The sequence below is a fragment of the Poecilia reticulata genome, chromosome 13 (genome assembly GCF_904066995.2).
Source record: "Poecilia reticulata chromosome 13, P_reticulata-male-v2, whole genome shotgun sequence".
NCBI classification, from domain to species: Eukaryota; Metazoa; Chordata; class Actinopteri; order Cyprinodontiformes; family Poeciliidae; genus Poecilia; species Poecilia reticulata.
The window spans coordinates 21,269,220-21,287,615 of record NC_088842.1 but is presented as its reverse complement, the minus strand read 5'-3'; the positions used below and the strand labels follow the sequence as shown (position 1 = coordinate 21,287,615).

General features: G+C 36.9%; 1 protein-coding gene across 1 annotated transcript in view; it reads left to right on the top strand.

The window, feature by feature from the left end:
* The first annotated feature begins 7,191 nt into the window (after positions 1-7,191).
* Positions 7,192-18,396, top strand: part of tbrg1 (transforming growth factor beta regulator 1) — a 33,898-nt gene continuing 22,693 nt past the window's right edge. Inside the window, exons 1-18 of the mRNA XM_081614807.1 lie at positions 7,192-7,385; positions 9,183-9,421; positions 11,099-11,247; positions 11,492-11,617; positions 11,705-11,863; positions 11,959-12,100; positions 12,207-12,340; positions 13,046-13,202; positions 13,543-13,646; positions 14,045-14,140; positions 14,645-14,766; positions 15,684-15,940; positions 16,030-16,178; positions 16,284-16,409; positions 16,935-17,096; positions 17,191-17,305; positions 17,384-17,526; positions 17,751-17,907. Of these exons, the coding sequence (XP_081470933.1) occupies positions 7,251-7,385; positions 9,183-9,421; positions 11,099-11,247; positions 11,492-11,617; positions 11,705-11,863; positions 11,959-12,100; positions 12,207-12,340; positions 13,046-13,202; positions 13,543-13,646; positions 14,045-14,140; positions 14,645-14,766; positions 15,684-15,940; positions 16,030-16,178; positions 16,284-16,409; positions 16,935-17,096; positions 17,191-17,305; positions 17,384-17,526; positions 17,751-17,907 (2,672 nt within the window). The 5' untranslated portion in view covers positions 7,192-7,250. The remainder of the gene's footprint in view (positions 7,386-9,182; positions 9,422-11,098; positions 11,248-11,491; positions 11,618-11,704; positions 11,864-11,958; positions 12,101-12,206; positions 12,341-13,045; positions 13,203-13,542; positions 13,647-14,044; positions 14,141-14,644; positions 14,767-15,683; positions 15,941-16,029; positions 16,179-16,283; positions 16,410-16,934; positions 17,097-17,190; positions 17,306-17,383; positions 17,527-17,750; positions 17,908-18,396) is intronic.

The following is an 18,396-nucleotide window of genomic DNA, read 5'->3' as shown; positions in this document are numbered from 1 at the left end:
CGTGATTCATGCAAAAGTACCTAGCCACTTCCTTTTTTGGTTGTACAGGAATGTGTATGTATCTGCAAAACTACAGTGACTGTATTGAGTAAACTTCTTATTCAACATAGAAACTCGTTGATGAACCCATTGCATTGACTTAGGTGATTTGAGAGCTGATGTTTTCTTCAGTAAAAATGTCTCATCAGTAGATATGACTTGTAGAAGAAATATTTGGATAAGGATAATTTCCTCTTTTTTCTTTTAGCAAAAAAGGGAAATTACCTTCACGTTGCTGTGTGTCTTATGATAGTCTTGAGTCTATTTTCTTATTTTAGAGTAAAATCTGTGACGCATGAGTAAGAAACACAACAAAAAGATTTATGTCAATAGCTTAAACGGTAGCCCTCCAGCCTCATCTATTTAATTCAAGCATTTCCTGTCGTACTTCAGCATCCTCTTAATATAAATGTTTCCATGTGTATTAGTGTTTAAATCAATATAAGTATGATGAATTATAAATGTGTTTTTTGCCTTCACCTCTCAAGATAAATCTTTAACAAAAAAATAAATTTAATTTGAAATTTAATTTTTGCAGAGTTTGCAAATGTTTTTACCGTAATTTATTTGTCAGTCCTTTCACTAAGCTGTTTAAGTTCACATTCATCTCACATTCAGATTTTCACTCAAAATCTTGCTTGTTAGCTAACTGCTTTGAAAGTCTCAAAAAAGCTTTGAGCACTAAAAGTTTGAGCAAAAGAAATAATTAAGTTTTGCACAACCTAGAAGACTGCGACAGACTGGCAACCAGTCCAGGGTGACCCCGCCTCTCGCCCGGAACGAGATGGGCACCAGCAACCCTCCTGACCCCACTAAGGGACAAAGGTGCAAGAAAATGGATGGATGGACGGACAACCTAGAAGATCTTGATTTATCCCTTGATGTATTTAGGGAATACTGTTTTCAACAGTATTCAGTATTTGTGTACAGTATTTGCAATGCTGACAGGTATTTTGTGACCTGTGAGCTGGATTTAGAAACAATACAGAGAGTAGTAGGAGTTATAAATGTCATTTTTAAAACTAAATTTATCACAACAGACCTGAGATAGATTCAGTTCTTGTCACGCTTAAATAAATTTGAGAAAAAGCAGATTGACATTGAGCATAAGTTACTCCTAACTTTTTTGTTTACATCAAACGGCCATGGTTTTTATAACTAAAGCTAAGGGAGTTCATGTTTCAGCTGCAGAATTTGAGCCATTCCAAGACTTTATTCTGACGTTACTATTAAACCAGACGGAAGTACTGCCAAATAAGCTGTTTAGCACTGAAACTTGTTGAGTGAGAAATCAACATTATGTGAACTCCCACTTTTAAAACGTGGGATATGTTCTTAAGAAATTGGGAATTTCTTTTACAAGTTGTTTACAGGAACAAGATCTTTTTTTTTTTTTTTAGAGTTGTGATTCAGCAACTCCATTTGCTTGAAAAATATGAATCACTCAAAATTGAATTATATTCATTACATTATAACTGAAATGAAAATGTTTGTTTTCAGTTGAAATATTCACTAAATGATGTGATTTCAACATCGTCCATTGGTCCTGTTTTGTTCTGTATTTTAGTCTAACAAAGCAAAGCAAGAATATCACCACCTGATGTTCTGACATGTAAAGACTTGCTGCCGTCTAAAGCTACTATTCCACCACTGTCTGGGGAAAACAACAGAGGTATGTCATTATCCACTCACTGCATCACAACAAGAGGATTCTTTAACTTCTAAAACTGTCACATTAATACTATTTTCAAATATTAAATTAAGTATTCTAATAATAACAAAAAAAACAATAACCACATCAAAGATACACCAGAAAACAAAGTATTTTGCTTATAATGTAAGAATGTAATACATTTTGTTTGTCATAAACAGCTGTTTATTACAAAACAGCCTGAAATGCATAAAGATCGAGCTATAAATCGAAATCGGCCACATGATAATCCTTGATTTATTCGATTGTAGCTTTGTACTGCTCACACTTTCTGAACTAAGCTGACACTCAGAACGTTATGTCCAACTTTTTTTTTAATATTGTGTTTGAAAGTATATAGACAGACAACCAACTTCGGGATCTGAAACGGTTCCGCTGACCTGGACTTTATTGGAAATATGATGCATGTCTAACAATGTGACTACGAGTTGCAACATCCTGTGCAGACAAATATTTTTGGAGCAGCATCAGTGTTTAGGTGGTGGTTGACAGAGTGAGTCTGATTCATGCAAGGGGAAGTTAGACTCTTGGGGGATTTTTATTGTTATTTTAGCTGCAGCAACCCCACACAAACAGCACCTCAGTTCAAAACCCTTGCAAACTGCCATACAATAATCATAAATTGCAGAAAGTTTTACATATGACATTCAAGTAAACAAAATAAACACATTTGCAGTTTGATGAGAGAAGAACACACGCTCTAAGACATGGGATACACTTGTTTTCTTTCAGAAAGCAATGACTAAAAGACATGTGCTAAACACCATGATGCCTTTAAGTCACTACCCATTTCAAGGACTTTAATGTTGCAACTGAACAGGAGCCAGTCAACTTACTATTTGTATACAGTGTTTCCTCTCAAATACACTTTTCCGATTTTTGCTTTTATCAATCCCCTAAGATTTGGTAATTAACAGTAAGTTTAACTGAACAAACTTTAAATGATCCTTAATCTAACTGACATGGTGAGTCAGTATGATTTTACATAGAGGTTGCTGAATTTTAGACCTTCTTGGACTCTTCACAGGACAAATCAGCAGTTTTGTTCAAAGCCACTTGGTTTTCACTGATGTTAATTCCAGCGGTGCACAGAAAGACCACTACTGGACTGCAAAATAATCCTTTGATGATATTGGTGTGTAAAAATGTTTTGTTACACTGGGTTCAAAGGCAGCAATGCAGTGGTAGAACCTTTCTAAAGGTTAATTCAATTTGCTCAGCACTAATGAGATGATATCTGGAACACATCTCTATGAAATAGACCTGTTACTTTGTAGACACAGACTTTTAAGTAGAAATCTTTAATTTAGCCTATTTTAAATTAATGCTGTATCAGCAGTCGGACTCAGTCTTTAAAAATGGATCAGTTAGTTTACATGGGTACAAGCAAAATCTAACAAAAACATTTAAAAAATAATAATAAAAATACAATACTGTAGGCTTAGAATTACGATATGTTGTGTAAAGTTTTAGGTTGAAATCCCAAGAACTGCTGAGATCTACATTTTAAACAAAGAAAAAAAAAGTCTTTCCCAACACTAGAGGGCAGCAGAGACTCGGCGCAAAAGCTTTGGATGCTTAAACTTTGACTGCAATGACTCCAGTCTCCTCTTCATGACCCAGTGTTTGCACAATTCAGATCAATTTAGGGGACCAAGGATTTTACATAATACTCTCTGCATAATAAAAATGTGCTAGACCTTATGATCCATGACCTGTTTTTGTCATTGCTGTCATTATATATTGAAAAGGAATGCTAGTTAGGATACAGTAAAAAAGATTACCTGAAACGTTGTGAAAATCTTGAAGGTTTTCTGATAAATTTATGGACACTCGGTGTAATCTTCATCTTAGTCAACCTTTATTTTAACAGCAATACAAAGATTTGTATTACAGTGTCTTACATCACCACTAAGGGGAGCCATAGATGTCTGTGTCTGTGATGATTTTTATGTATTGGGGAGATCTGCATGTGGACTCAGGATAATGGATTCACAATTTGGACAATGCTATGATTTCTTACTCTTACTTATTAATAAAGTAATTCATCTGTTAGATTCATGGGGAGGAAACAGGAAATGGGTGCTTCAGTTACTAAAGAAATGAAAATGAGGAGGTGGTATGGTATATAAACAGATATTTGTGCTCTTATTTACTCACATACTTTGTATAAATATGCACTATGTTGTCATTAGCAAGAGTTTCCAAGGCTTTTTAAAGTACAATTCAGTTTTTTTTAATATTACTTATATTTGTTCAGTTATAAGTTTACAGGACCACAAATCCGATTGTTGTGGTTGACGTCGTGGCTCAGACAGTGATTGATGGTCCAACGGTGCAAGATCTACTTTTTTACTGCATCAGCAGTCTGCCAGAGATAATTGTCAACTGGGAAGTCAAGCTCCTGCCAGTTGATTCACTGAAAGCAACTTTTTATGAGAGCAACATTTCTTGGTAGCTTTCTGTGTTTACATCTCACTCAATTTTCACTGGTAAACACTGAGTTAATGTTGCCCTCAAAATGTCGCAGGACTTTGTTTAACAGACAGAGACTGTTCAAACTTTCTGCTGCAGACTAAATATTCACAAATTCAGATGATCAGTTAAGCTCTTGTTCATTTTAGAAAAATCCTTAGTATTTTCTTCAGTTTTTTTTTCTTTTTTTAGCTGAGACTCTTTCAGATTACTGTGCACTGAGATAGATTAAAAGGTCCAAATCCTAAATGGGGGGAACGGTTGACCAACCAGTGTTATGCCCCAGGTCCTCTGCAGCCGGTAGTAATGAACTGACATCTACTATGGACTGCGATATTTAATAGAAGATTACGGAATGAGTGGTACGTTGTAAAAGCAACGCTGCAGCTTCTCAGTTGAGTTCACATGCAAGTTCAACAGCTAATCTGATAAATATGGTAAATATAACAGCATGGACAGTGGAGGTATAATGATGGTGACAGACTTCATTCCTTGGAAATCCTCTGATGACTGGACATTGTAAGACACTCCTTTGATTCTGCAATTGCAGCAACATGAGCTGGAAGCTCACATGTCCCTTGATGTTGGTGGATCGTCGTTTGTAATGTGTAAGAATGATTCATACTGGAGTTGGTGTTTGCAAGTTTATTGCCAAATTATGATGAAAACGGAGCCAAGATTACAGGTAAGAGTAGTTTTATGGCATAAATATTTCACAGGCTTCCAATTTAATAATGTTTCTCATAAACAAAATAATGATAAAAAAAATATTTAATGTTTATAGTAGAAATCCAGAAAAGACACTTTGCATATAATCAAAATATTTTTGTCATATTGTTGAGTAAAATGAGGACTTAATTCTTTTGGAAAAAAAAATTGTCCCCCATTTTTATATTAATTAATAAGGTAACTACAGATACTTCTGACACCTGTCTACTGAATTATTACCTCTCTTCACATTTCTCATGTATATAAACAAGATCAAAATATGTCGATAGACATCATGGACAAGACTATAGATCTGAACAATGCTATGATCGGATTCAAGACCATCAACAAAAAAATTAAAATAGCCATCAGTTTTCTTCTGCCCAGAACTCCAAGAACCTGTTTTTTGGTGATAATAATGTGAAAATTGAAATATCCATGCTAGGATTGTATCACTGGAACCAAAGTCACAGAGAACATCATCTCAAACTCATTATGACAAAATGGATCATAATCATGGAAGCCCCCCTGCTCTAGAAGGCACGTGTACTGAACTGTGCTTCACTTACAGAGTGAGGAAATGCTCCAGTCACTTACAACAGTATAACCCAAACAATGCAGAGTTTCCACCTCCATCAACCACTGAGGCCCAAATATGAGGCTTCGGGCTGGTTTTGTGGAAAGGCCACGAGTCAACTTTACCATTCCACCAGTGTCAACAAACCAATAAACAACGTCCTTTAAAAACTTGGACAAAAAACTCAACCACAACACCAAAAATGAGTCACAGATGGGTCTTTAAGCATGAGTGGAGACAAAAGAACAAGACCATTATGGTCATGGAAAGCCCAGATCGTCCTTCTACTTACAATACAACAGAAAATCTGTGAAAGGAGATGAAGAAGCAGCCAAGAAATGTAGCAGATGTGACAAAAGGACTCACAAAAGGAGATGTGTGTGGACATGTTGACTATATCTACACACACTTAACACACCCACATTCGCACCATATAGATCAACAGCAAGGTAAGGCACGGCACTGCAGATCAAATATTTACTAAATTTTTTAAATCTAAATTGCAGACATCATAAATCTGCTCTTGGCATTGTGGAAAATCGACCATATAACAGTTTTACTCTTCATGTTCACTTTGCTTCGGTCAGCATGGACAACATGGTTGGTTCAAGTTCGAGTCAAAATAACGTAAGCATTGTGATTTTACAGCATTCACCTACCATTATTTCTCCAATACAAAACAATATAAATGGAATTTCCTAGTATACTGATATATGTGAACAGAAAAACTACCTTTCATTCTGCGTTTGTTGCCATCGCCTGATTCTGAGAGTGTAATTACTCAAATGTTCTGAAGGGTCTCTCCCCTCTTGTAACCTGGCAGTTCAGTGCTGTTCTCTCCGCCAACAACACTGTTTAAATCCACTTCGTAACCTTGTCTGTGCTCAGACCACCAAACCGTAACAACTCAAATTTATGAAGTCTTGGAAATGTTAGCTCGGGTTTTTCTGGAGAGGAATGCTCTCAGACCCATAAAGCTTAACAATGACCAATCAACTTTAATTATATCCCAAATTCGCTGCAGCACCACCCTTGCCAGACTGGGCAACCTGGCTGGTGGCCATTTTGTTCTGCGAAGGCCCTAAATCCACCCTGCAATTTCAACTGCCTTTTCATTTCTCATTGAAATGTTCTTACATGCAATTAACTTGGACAAGAAAAGGCTTTTATGGTGTTATTTTGGGAGAGCTTTCAGAATGCGTGGGATGAATAGGTCACAGTGTCGCATCAGTGTGCAAAGAGTTTGCTTTAGTTTCATCCACAGTTTCTGCTAAAGAAATTATAAATTTGAGATAAAATTCCTATTCGTCTATAAATGTTGTCGATGGCAAAATTTTTGTCCTGTAACATTTTGTTCTTTCAATAGGCAATTTCATCCCCAAATAAAGATGAGTGAATCCATGACTTGTATTCTTCAATGGTCCTCATGCATATTATTTCAGTGTCCTGTGAATTTACCAACACATAGAACTCGCATAATTTGCAGCACAAGTTGCATCTACGTAAATCACAATCGCTACAAGTTTGTCACATGATAAGAAAAATGTTCAAATGACTGCTTTTCTGCTGTCCCTTGCACTTGCTCTCAGCAAACCCCTCCCTAATTCCACAGGACTAAATGAGGCTTTCCTTGGATTTGCAAGCAGCATGAGTCACAATAAGTATTTAAAAAGGCGTTCTCATTAGCCAGAACTTCTATCTCCATCGTGGGTCACTACACGTCCTGTCAGAAAGCCTGAAATGTCTGACATGCTGCTCTCCTGCTGCCTCCTGGTCTTGCTCTTGACTGATTCAGGGTTCACAGCTCCTACAGCTATCCCGGAAGAAGAGAGCTCTCCTTCACCAGAAACAGAGTTCGACTTGAAGCTCGCCACAGTAAGTGCATCATTGCTTCAACTGTGTTTTAGACCTGTGTGAGAGGGGAGGGGAGTATGTATAGTCAGATTGCTTTAGAGCAATTTATTTTATTTTAAAAAAAACTGTTTGAAATTACATTGGCTTTTACTGAAAAATTATTTGTTTTTATTAGATTTCAGAAGCCGGTGTAGAGCGGTATTTGTGCATTGCTCAACAGATTTGTTTGTAATCATATTTTATTTTCCTCAGTTGAAATTGAAATGCTGCTCAGTTAAAAACCAGACTAACAAAACAAAAATGCATGCAGTTTCTTTTTCTGCCCAATTGCATGTCGTTTAAAAGACTGTTCCAGTCCTCCACTTTTATTAATATATCAGGTTTGGGTTATGGGTTTAATCTAGAATTGGCATACTTTTTCAAAACCCCAGATATTGATTAGACTATCTTATGATGATCATTAAGTTTATGAATGAGAGTGATAAAAATAACAACTTATAGCCTGCAATAGCAAAAGAGAGATCTTTATATTGAAATGTACATATTTATTTTAAAACTCTATATCTGCTTTAAAAAGGTTTGTCATTTATAAATGAAGAACTTTAAGGGCAAACAGTCGACTTTGGTTGGCAAAATATCTACTAATGTACAGGTTCACTCTATTCAGAAGGTTGGATTTTTACAATGAAGATACAACAAGAAAGCGCTGTAGAGTTAGAAATTCAAAAAGCAGGATACCAGCAGGAGTTGGATATCCAATATGACTGCCAAATCACTGTGAAAGTTCCAGATAAAAACACATGGTCAAATATAGTGGCAATTTTAAGAAGGGTTGGATATAATACAAATTAAAGGCTTTGCCACTGATTATTGAACAATATATAAGTATTTAAACATAAATATTTTTGTGACAGGCCGTTTTTCAGTGCTTCGTTATTTTTCTTGAGAGATTCCTGTCTCATTTCCTATCAAAACCAAACTTTTTGGCTACATGAAAGTATTTTTAAATCTACAAGAGGTCTGAATTATTCTGAGTTTACCACATGCAACCAGAACATGATCAACTTGGGTGTTGAGTTATTCTCAGACTGGAGCTCCAGCTTACAAAACAGAAGAAAATAGAAATTGCATACTATAGCATGACTTTAATTTCCCTTTGGTATTAATAACATTTTTATTAATAATCTATTATTAATCTGAATTCAATTCAATTTGACTTTTTTGTACTCATGTTTTGTTAAACTTTAAAATCAAGCAAATCTCTATGAAAGGAAGTCATTCACATAGCCCACCATTTCATTCCACATTTGATCAACTTACTGAAGCAGTTCTCTAATGTCTGATAGTTGAATAATACAAAAATGGAAAACTGTAAATTATGATGAGGCTTTGACTTCTTTTACTCTACAAACTAGGTCTCAAATTTTGAACTAAAGTTTGTTTAAATGTTCCCACCAATGAATCTCAGCATTGGCTTAAAGTAATTGGTCATATACGACACAAGAACAGAGATGTGTGTTCCTTTAGCCAAAGCTGCAAGAACATTTTTTAATATATGATCATGGTTTTTCTGCTGGCATGGTTGTAATTCAGTTCAAGCAGAATTGAATCTAACCATTTACGTGCTGCAAATTAAGCTATTTCTTAAAATACTATGTTTTAACTCATGCTAGAAGATGAATCATATAGTTTTACTGTACTTCCTAAACCCCAGTCTATCCTGGACAACATGATTTTGCTCCTATTATGCTGGAACCAGTTGATTTCTTTTTGCGTCTCTACTGTTTTATTAAAGGTATCTCTTCAATCTGTCCACAGGACTACCTTCATCAGTACTACAACCTGGAAAATGATCATTTGGTGCGCATGAAGAGGAGCGAGCCCTCCTTTATCTCCAAAGTGAAAGAAATGCAGTTGTTCTTTGGACTCAATTCAACTGGCGTTTTAGACCCCGAAACCCTGCAGATGATGCAGAGCCCCCGGTGCGGTGTTCCAGATGTGGAGGAGTACAGTCATATCCATGGCACACGCTGGAATAAGAATGTCCTCACATACCGGTACTGCGTGTGGCTCACACTGATTTTACTTTTTTTTTTTTTTTTTCATGTCAAAAAATAAATCAGTCTGTCTGCTCCAAATAGCCAAGCCAAACCAAATCCTGAGGCATACTTTAAGGCTAACAGGCAATAAAATTTTTGGCAGAAATAGGCAGAAGCGGTTGTCACAATTCACAGCAGCTAGCACATTTTTAGCTTTGGATTCATGACTTTGACATGTCTTGTGGGTCTGTTGGAGCGTCAACATGACCAGGCCCTTATGTAACACTGTCTCTGTTCTCTGTTCCAGTAAATAACTGGAGGCCCAGTAATTTACACACAAAATAAACATTTAATTAAGAAGAAAGCTCACTGTTACATTTTAAACTGAAGTGAATAAGATGAACCTGTTATTTCTTTATTGCTATTAACTATATGCTACCATTTTTAAAGTTATAATCTGTAAAACTGATTTTTGTTATTCTGAAATTTCTAAGTAGTTCCACATATTTTAGTAGTAGTTTTCAATTAGTTATTGAGCTGATGCTGATAAGTAAGTGGTCAGTTTGACTACAGCTTCTTGCTGGCTTGTTTGCAGTGGCCGCTTGCTAACCATTGTTTTACGTGCCACCTTAAAATAACAAACAATAAACAATGAACAATGTGTTCATGTTTTTCATAACCGTATAATATTTCCAAATACATAACTATATGTTCATTGTAAATCAAAATCAACTTATACTTCAAAACTAAAACTTCTGTCATACTTATTTCTATCTTAGTCTGTATGCTATTTGTTATACATATTGAAAAACATGTAATACAGGAAATGAAGGGATATTCAAGTCCTGTCACTTCTCTAAAGGATGTGTGTCAATTTTGATGAGCTCACACTGTGAATAGTGTTGGCTAGGATCAGTTTTGTGGAAATCATATTGTTCCGCTGGGTCTTTATGTTAACGTTCTGTCATTTTTAAATTTCTTGCCGTAGCTCAGGACTGGCTGACCAACTCAGAATGAAATTCAAATTTTCTTCAGGTGCCTCCAAACAGTCAGATAATTATAAACTGCAATAATCAGACAGCATAAGTTTTACTTTCAGTTACAAGCTTCCCTCATACCGAGGTGAGGGAATCATCTGGCATAGTATGAGAATATGCAATGTTCTTATTATAACATTAGTGCAGCTTTTCCAACCAGGATTACTTTGTCAAATTATATACAGTATGTTACAGTGTAAAATGCTTTGAAAGGTGGTGTGAGAGCATTATATTCCTGTGGTGTCATTTTTTCTTACCTTATTGGCACAAAATCTAGGTATGTGAAAGGTCAGGAATATTCCATGACTGGTGTCCTAGAGCTTTTAGATTTCTCTCTGCTTCAACACACCTAAGTCATATAATCAGTTTGGTTTTCTGGAGAACCTGACTGCAGACTGAGGAGATAAGTCTGGTCGCTGGTCACAGCATTTACCTCTGACCAGGGACACATTAACAGCTGCAAGACACTGGAGTTGAATACCCCTGCTCTATTGAGAAGTGATATGTATTTTTTGTGGCTTTAAAAGTGACCCTTTAAAATCCTGGCTTATTTCATGTACTTTATAGGAAAAACAAAAGTGCTATTAGTAATTTTATTCTTACCTACAGACATGGTATAAATTAACAGCAACCCTTGTGATTTGTTTTCTCTTCATAGTATAGGCAGATACACCAGAGATTTGCGGCACAGCGTTGTGGACTCTCTGATAGAGTCAGCTTTCCGTGTTTGGGCCAGAGCCAGCGGTCTGACGTTCGTCAAGACAAACAGCCACAATGCTGACATCATGGTGGAGTTTGTAACCTATGGTAAGTCCATCATTGGCCTCGTGTTGACAGTGGCAGCAGATGACAGAATATCAACAGAATGTAATATAAACATAGTGGGGATCAACTTAGGAAGCCACAGTAGTAATTTAACAGATAACCGAGGCAGCGTCATCGTATGAACACTGCTGAACTCATTCAGGTGAGGTGAATGGACGGCTGTAATTTGGAAAATGGTTTTCTCTGTGGTTCCTGTTTCATGTTTGGCCTGGATTATGTTCTGAAGCGCATGGGGATTTTTATCCTTTTGATGGCCCCAGAGGCACGCTGGCTCACGCATTTGGCCCAGGCATGGGTACTGGAGGAGACACGCACTTTGATGATGACGAGCGCTGGACAGCAGCAGATGCAGGTGCTGAACTCAGTCATACAAGACGAAGCTGAGCAGAACAGCAGCAAACATGGCAGTGTTCGTCTCAATGCCTCTGTTCTTTTTCAGGGTATAACCTGTTTGTGGTAGCAGCTCATGAATTTGGCCATGCCTTGGGACTTAGACACTCTAGAAACCCAGAATCCCTGATGTATCCAACTTACAAAGCCTTCCATCCAGCAAACCTGCTGTCCAGAGAAGATGTAGCCAATATCAAAGCACTTTACAGTAAGCTGCTTTTATTTGTCGTATTTTAATGCACTACTGCATATTTAACTTGTGAATGCATTGTTTATTCTTAAATATCTCACTAACTTGTTTAGCTGTGTCAGCTCCTCTCAAGGTTGATAGAAACTTGCCCCTCAGACCGCTGTTGCCGAGGCTCATGCAGGACAAATGTGCACCAGATATAACCTTTGATGCTATAGCAACTCTTGGGGATGCCACCTTCTTTTTCAGAGACAAGTATGTGTATATTTACAAAATGAATAAGCGCATATGAATTCATCAGATAATATTTGAAAGGGATATTTACTAACATTGTCTGTTTTTAACCTGTTCACTCCATTAGATATCTTTGGATTAAACATAATGTGCAGTCTGACATAAAGGAAGGTCTCATATCCAACTTTATGCCTATGATTGAAACCAGAATCGACGCTGCCTTCTGGATACCTCGCAGATCAACCGCTTACCTTATTCATGGTAACCATGTGTCATTGCTTCCTATATAACCTGTATCATGCTGAGAATATTTCACTGAAACTACCACTTATTTCAAAACGGATCTAGGTTCTGAGCACATTTATATTCTATTTCTAATGTGGAAGACTCTAACTCTAGTACTCTAGTCAAATGCTGGTCCTGTCTTTGTATCAACTCTTTGTCTTTTTCAGGACCAGTAGTAAATAAAAATGCTAATATTTTGTAGGAAAAATAAATTGTGATTAAATGGATTTTTAATTTACTGTATAAATGCAGTTTGTAACTCCTGTGAACAGTATAAAGTTCACTGTGATCATGCTTCAAATAGTATATAGATTCTGTTTTTGACATAATTTATAAAAATGACTTTTAAATGATGTAGGTTATATTATTGCACCTTACTGCAGAAATGACACCTGAAAGCCCGTCCTCCTCTTAGTGTGATACGTAAGGACTGAGGCACCCTGGTGGTCACAGAGCTGATTTAGAGAGCCGGTGTGAGCAAAGTGAGCAAAGTGAGCAGCGTGTCGTTGTTATGAACAACACTTCTGTCACTCTCCTCTGTGATACCGGCTTCATTGTTTAAACAGACTTCACTGGATTTTTGTTTTTCAGTTGCTGCATTGGAAGAAAAAAAACATTTTGATTTCTTCGGTTTCAGTCAAAAAATCCTATAGCATATTCAAAACCCTTTTCTGTTAACAGAATCCACATTCTGGACAGTAAGAGGGTCTGTTGTGAGGGGAAAGCCAAGATCACTTTCCTTCTTTGGATTTCCAGCTTGGGTTCAAGATGTTGATGCAACTGTGCATATTGTTAAAACAGGACGTACCCTCTTCTTTATGAATGATATTTACTGGAGGTAAGGAAATAAAAAAATAATATGCTCCTGCTGCAAAAGGAATTTCCTACCTTTTTGTCAACATATTCACACATACTTTAATGTCAAATATGTCCCACAAAGTTGAAGTATTTGACATAATTATAATACTTTTGCCCAGGCAGCCATTAGCATAAAGAAACAGAGAGATAAAGCACAGATTTACTATACTAGACATACAATTTCAATCAATCAACACTCATTTGTTTACAATACATGAGAAGATTGATTTACCTGCTGATGCACAAAATACACATTTTGATCTTTCTCAGAGTGACAATTACATGAGTGTGACTTTAAATTTGTCCTGTGTCTTTTTCAGTTACAACGAGAACCGAAAGGTGATGGATTTTGGTTACCCAAGATCCATCAGTGATGACTTCCCGGGAGTCAACGCCACAATAAATGCAGCTTTTTATAAAAGAAGTGAGTACATTGCCCAACGCACCCATCCACTTGGAAATGTGATACCAAATACAGTTTGTACTGATTTAGAAGAGTCTGTAGCCTTGGGGGCTTGTTAATTTGGAATGTGGATTTGCATCTAACTTCTGCAGCATGAGTTTGGGTTTTTACAGCTTGCATATGGAGTGTATGATTTACACTGTATAATTTGACATTTGAATTCCTTTATGTGATATAGTGCAATTTTAGTTGTAAGAAAGGTTGATATTTAAGTCCAAAAGGCATCCATGGTTGTAAACACCTTCAAGAAAAGGCTTGCATGAGTCTAGACAGCAACAATTTGAAACAGGTTGAACATCGCTCTGTCTGTATGTTGTGTTCTAAAGATGTGTTTTTGTCTGCTTTTACGTTCGTTTTAGATTTCATCTACTTCTTTGTGGGACCACAAGTCTACAAATTTGACTACACCCACAAATCTATTGTCGGAGTGGAAACAGCTAATGCTTGGCTTGGCTGTTGAAAGAAAACTCGTTGAAACAGATACAGAAGGAAAATGACCTGCAAACATTTTTTTTAGGGTGAAATGTCTTTATATGTCTTTTTTTTTTAATAAAGAATTGAACACCTTAATACACATTTGCCATTTGAATGTGTATCAAATGTTCTTGGGTTGCTCTGTGGTTGGTGCCATAAATTCTCATTTTTACTATCTGTATGTGGTGTAGACTGACAAACAGACAAGCAGAAACCAAGTTATGTGTTCCTCACATATGGCTGCAGGTTTAGGCATGACTTAATAGAAAGAAAAGAGCTTTCAGCACTCATTTCTATACTCTAAGAAACACAGTTTTCCATAAATTCCAGATATAGGTGGGCATTTAGGTTACAACCACAAACCTTCAGGTAGGTCTCGCTGTAGCAATCATGATTAAACAGCTTTAGACCACGTGATTTCCCAACTACGTCATGAACGTCGTCATATAAAACCAGATGTTCAGGATGGTGAAATGAACATTGAAATATGGAGTTGGTCTGCACCTGGACACTCGTTGTGAGCTCTTTGATGTTGGTGGAAATCTCGTGGACTCGACCCACTGAGGAAGATCAGCATCTGACTCCTGATGATTTTCAGCTTGCTAAGGTTTGTTGGCAAATAGCTGTACTGCAGTCTGGCTTCATATATTTCTATGACAAATCATCAGAGAATATTTGTCATTTTTGTCATGTCCTTTAACTTTAAATGAATAGTGCAGCCATATAAAGCAGATTTCCACTATTCTGTTATTAAAATGTATTTCTACAAGGTAATAATGCATTACTTTTCTTTTCACCAAATAAGGAATTGTCCAATAAAAATTATAAAGCCCTAGTTGATCAAATATTGAAATTTATACTTAAACTATAATGTGAGCAGGGCTTTTCATTTGTTAGTTTGTTTTTGCCTGGACTGCCTCTCAGAAAACATGTGCTTCATTAACATGTGAGAACAACAACAACAAAAAAAACTAAGCTAATCAGTTTTAACCATACATTCTATTGTACAATATAAAGAATTTTATTGAAAAATATGTGCACATGTGGATATGGTAATTATTAAGCAACCAGGAATTTTGTGGTAAATTTGTTAACTGTAATAAATTGTAATTCATCTCAATCAGACTTCAGTTTTCACAGCTTTGGCTTTTGTTAAAGCATGTTTTGTTTGTAGTCTTATTCTCCAAATGTCTAATGACAAAAACAATGTACATTTTAAAAATACAAGATTGTACCACAAAATAACCATCAAAAATTGAAAATAGACCACTATCCACCATAAGGTAATGTATTGTTAAAATAAAATCAAGTAGAAACCTGCAGTTGCAGACTAATTTATGGCATACTTATCAATATTTAATATCTGTATATATACATATATTAAAAAAACATTGTTTTGCTTTTGTTTCAAAATCATGCATTGCTTTATGTCTATTGCATAACATCTTAAAGTGTGAGATTGCAACATGACAAAATGTGAAGAAGTTCAATGGGTGCAAAGACTTTTCCTGTGCATTTCAACAGAGTTACCTAAGGAGGTTCTATAGCCTCAGACTCAGAAGCACAAACCACAGAAGTTCAACACGTAAGATCAGGTCTGCATCAGCCATGGAGCAGAAGGTCAGGCAAATGCAGAACTTCTTTGGCCTGAGAGAAACAGGAATCCTGGACTCCAACACCATGGATGTCATGAAGAAGCCGAGGTGTGGTGTTCCTGATGTGGACAACTATAGTTTTTATCCTTATCATCCCAAATGGAAGAACCGTACCATCTCCTACAAGTGAGACTGTTTTACTTAAGCAAGTAAAAATATTGTAAAGTTGTTCAATTTCTATTGCACACAGGAATTATGTCTGATGCCTTGTGCAGGATAGCAAAGTATACCCCAGACCTGAGTAGAGAGGATGTGGAAAGATCCTTTCGTTTAGCCCTGAAGATGTGGAGTGACGCAGCTCCTCTGAATTTCGTTAAGGTCATCCATGGCAAAGCTGATATTGTCCTCTCTTTTGCACACAGAGGTAAATCTGAAAACACATGTGAGGAGTTGATTGGCTTTAAACAAGTGTAAAAAGTATATAAACCATAGGACATTCATTCAGAAGTATTTCTGCATGTTGTTGTAGCTCATGGAGACTTCTCTCCCTTTGATGGACCTGGAGGAGTGCTGGCCCATGCCTTTCAGCCTGGTGAGGGGATGGGTGGAGATGTACACTTTGATGAAGACGAAACATGGACGACAGGGGGGCAAGGTCTGTGGTATTCGGAAAACAAAATCCATTTAATTAGGCTTAGTACTGTACTTCTGATCACAAAAAGATTAATAGCAATCAAGCATGACCAAAGCATATTATAAAGTAACCTAGTGCCCTGTCTATTAGCTACCCTTTGCTAGAACCGTGTTGAACCCTCTTTTGCCTTTAAAATTTATCTCACTTGTTTACTGATAGAATTTAGTTAATATTGACATGACAACATCACACAGCTATTGTAGCTGTGTGATGAAAATTTGCACATCCATGATGCAAATTTTCTCATCCACCTCATCCCAGAGGTTTCCTATTGGATAGAGGTCAGGTGACTATAATCTCTTTGTTGTGGTCAACCAACCAATTTGAGAAAAACCGGCAATATAGATAAATGGGCGCTCAACAATTTGGCAGTGCAATACATCTTTTTAAACCCACAAATCAGTGCAACAGCAGCTTTTTGCAATCATTTGAAGATATTTCAACTGAGTCAACGCAGATTTTTATTTTTTTTTTTTATAATTTCAGGTTTCAGCCTGTTTGCTGTTGCAGCTCATGAACTTGGTCACTCGCTTGGTTTGACTCACTCCAGAGACCCCTCTGCTGTCATGTTCCCCAGTTACAGACATCAGAGCAGCAAACAGTACACTCTTTCCACTGACGATGTACTGGGGATCCAAAGGCTTTATGGTGAGGAACACATTTTATTCTCAATGAAATATTTTCTGAATAAAAAAAATTAATTGGGCAAATGAAACACAATGTTTCTATCTCTGTTACTCAGGCAAACCCAAAATAGAAGCTGAAAATCGACCTAAAGTTCCAAAGAAATGTGATCCCATGTTTGCATTTGAAGCGGCTGCGGTGATCCAAAATGAGATTGTTTTCTTTCAGAACAGGTACCCTGTGCATCACACTACACCAAAGTGTGCTGAATAAGTTTTAAGTGTAGCTCTTCTTTTTTTTGATAAATCCAGATTCATATGGATGAGAACAACAAAGTTGACTTACTGGAATCGGCTGAGGGAAGGCCACATCCGCACATATTTACCCGACATAGGTTCTCCCGTTGATGCCGCTTATGACATCCCAGCCAAAGGCGTGGCATACCTATTCACTGGTAAAGTAAAAGGCCCTCTGCAATGCTTTGCTCAGTCCGTGTCATCATGACATGGCTGGGTTTCCAGCCCGAGAAGGCGGCGCTACGCCCAAATTACAGCCTTTTGCAACTTAAGCGTTGCAGTTCATGCAAGAGGCTTGTCGATTTTGGCATCGTCTGTGGTATGTTGGTGTTTTTCATTGTGTCTTCGAAGTGCATACACACAGCTGTGTTTTTTTTTTCAGGTCATAAGTACTGGGTGGTGCAACAGTTAAAGACACGAGGCACAGCTGGCAACATCTCAGAGTTTGGTTTTCCGTCCAGCATAAGGCGGGTTGATGCTGCCGTTCATGTTCCAGAATATGGAAAAACCATGTTCTTCATCGGACAGTTTTATTACAGGTAAATTAATCAAAGGTTTTACATTTGGAATATTCTTCACAATTTGAGACACAATTTGAAAACATAGTTCCCAATAATTAAATGCTACAATATGTACTTAGTTGGGAAAGTCTCCCACTTGTGAGGCCTGTAAGACAGCTGTTCTCGGCTGTATTATAGGAAACAAAGTTCAGCAGATGAAAATAATTTAACAGTTGTTCATTCTCAAAAATAGAGATTTTATAATTATAATACAGTGGATGTGTACAATTTAAACTCTCTGTTAGAATGCCAGTTTAGTGTAATGTAAGAAATTAAACACTTTTCACATTTGTTGGGTTATGGATCCCCTGCATTTCAACTTACAGTACAAACAAACAACATAAAAGGTGAAATAATATAAATCTCACCCTTCTTGAATTTATTCCTACCATCAGCTACATCAGATCTACTTAACCTAAAACATTTTGCAGAGAGGTCAGAAAGGGTCAACGCATCTTATCATACAAA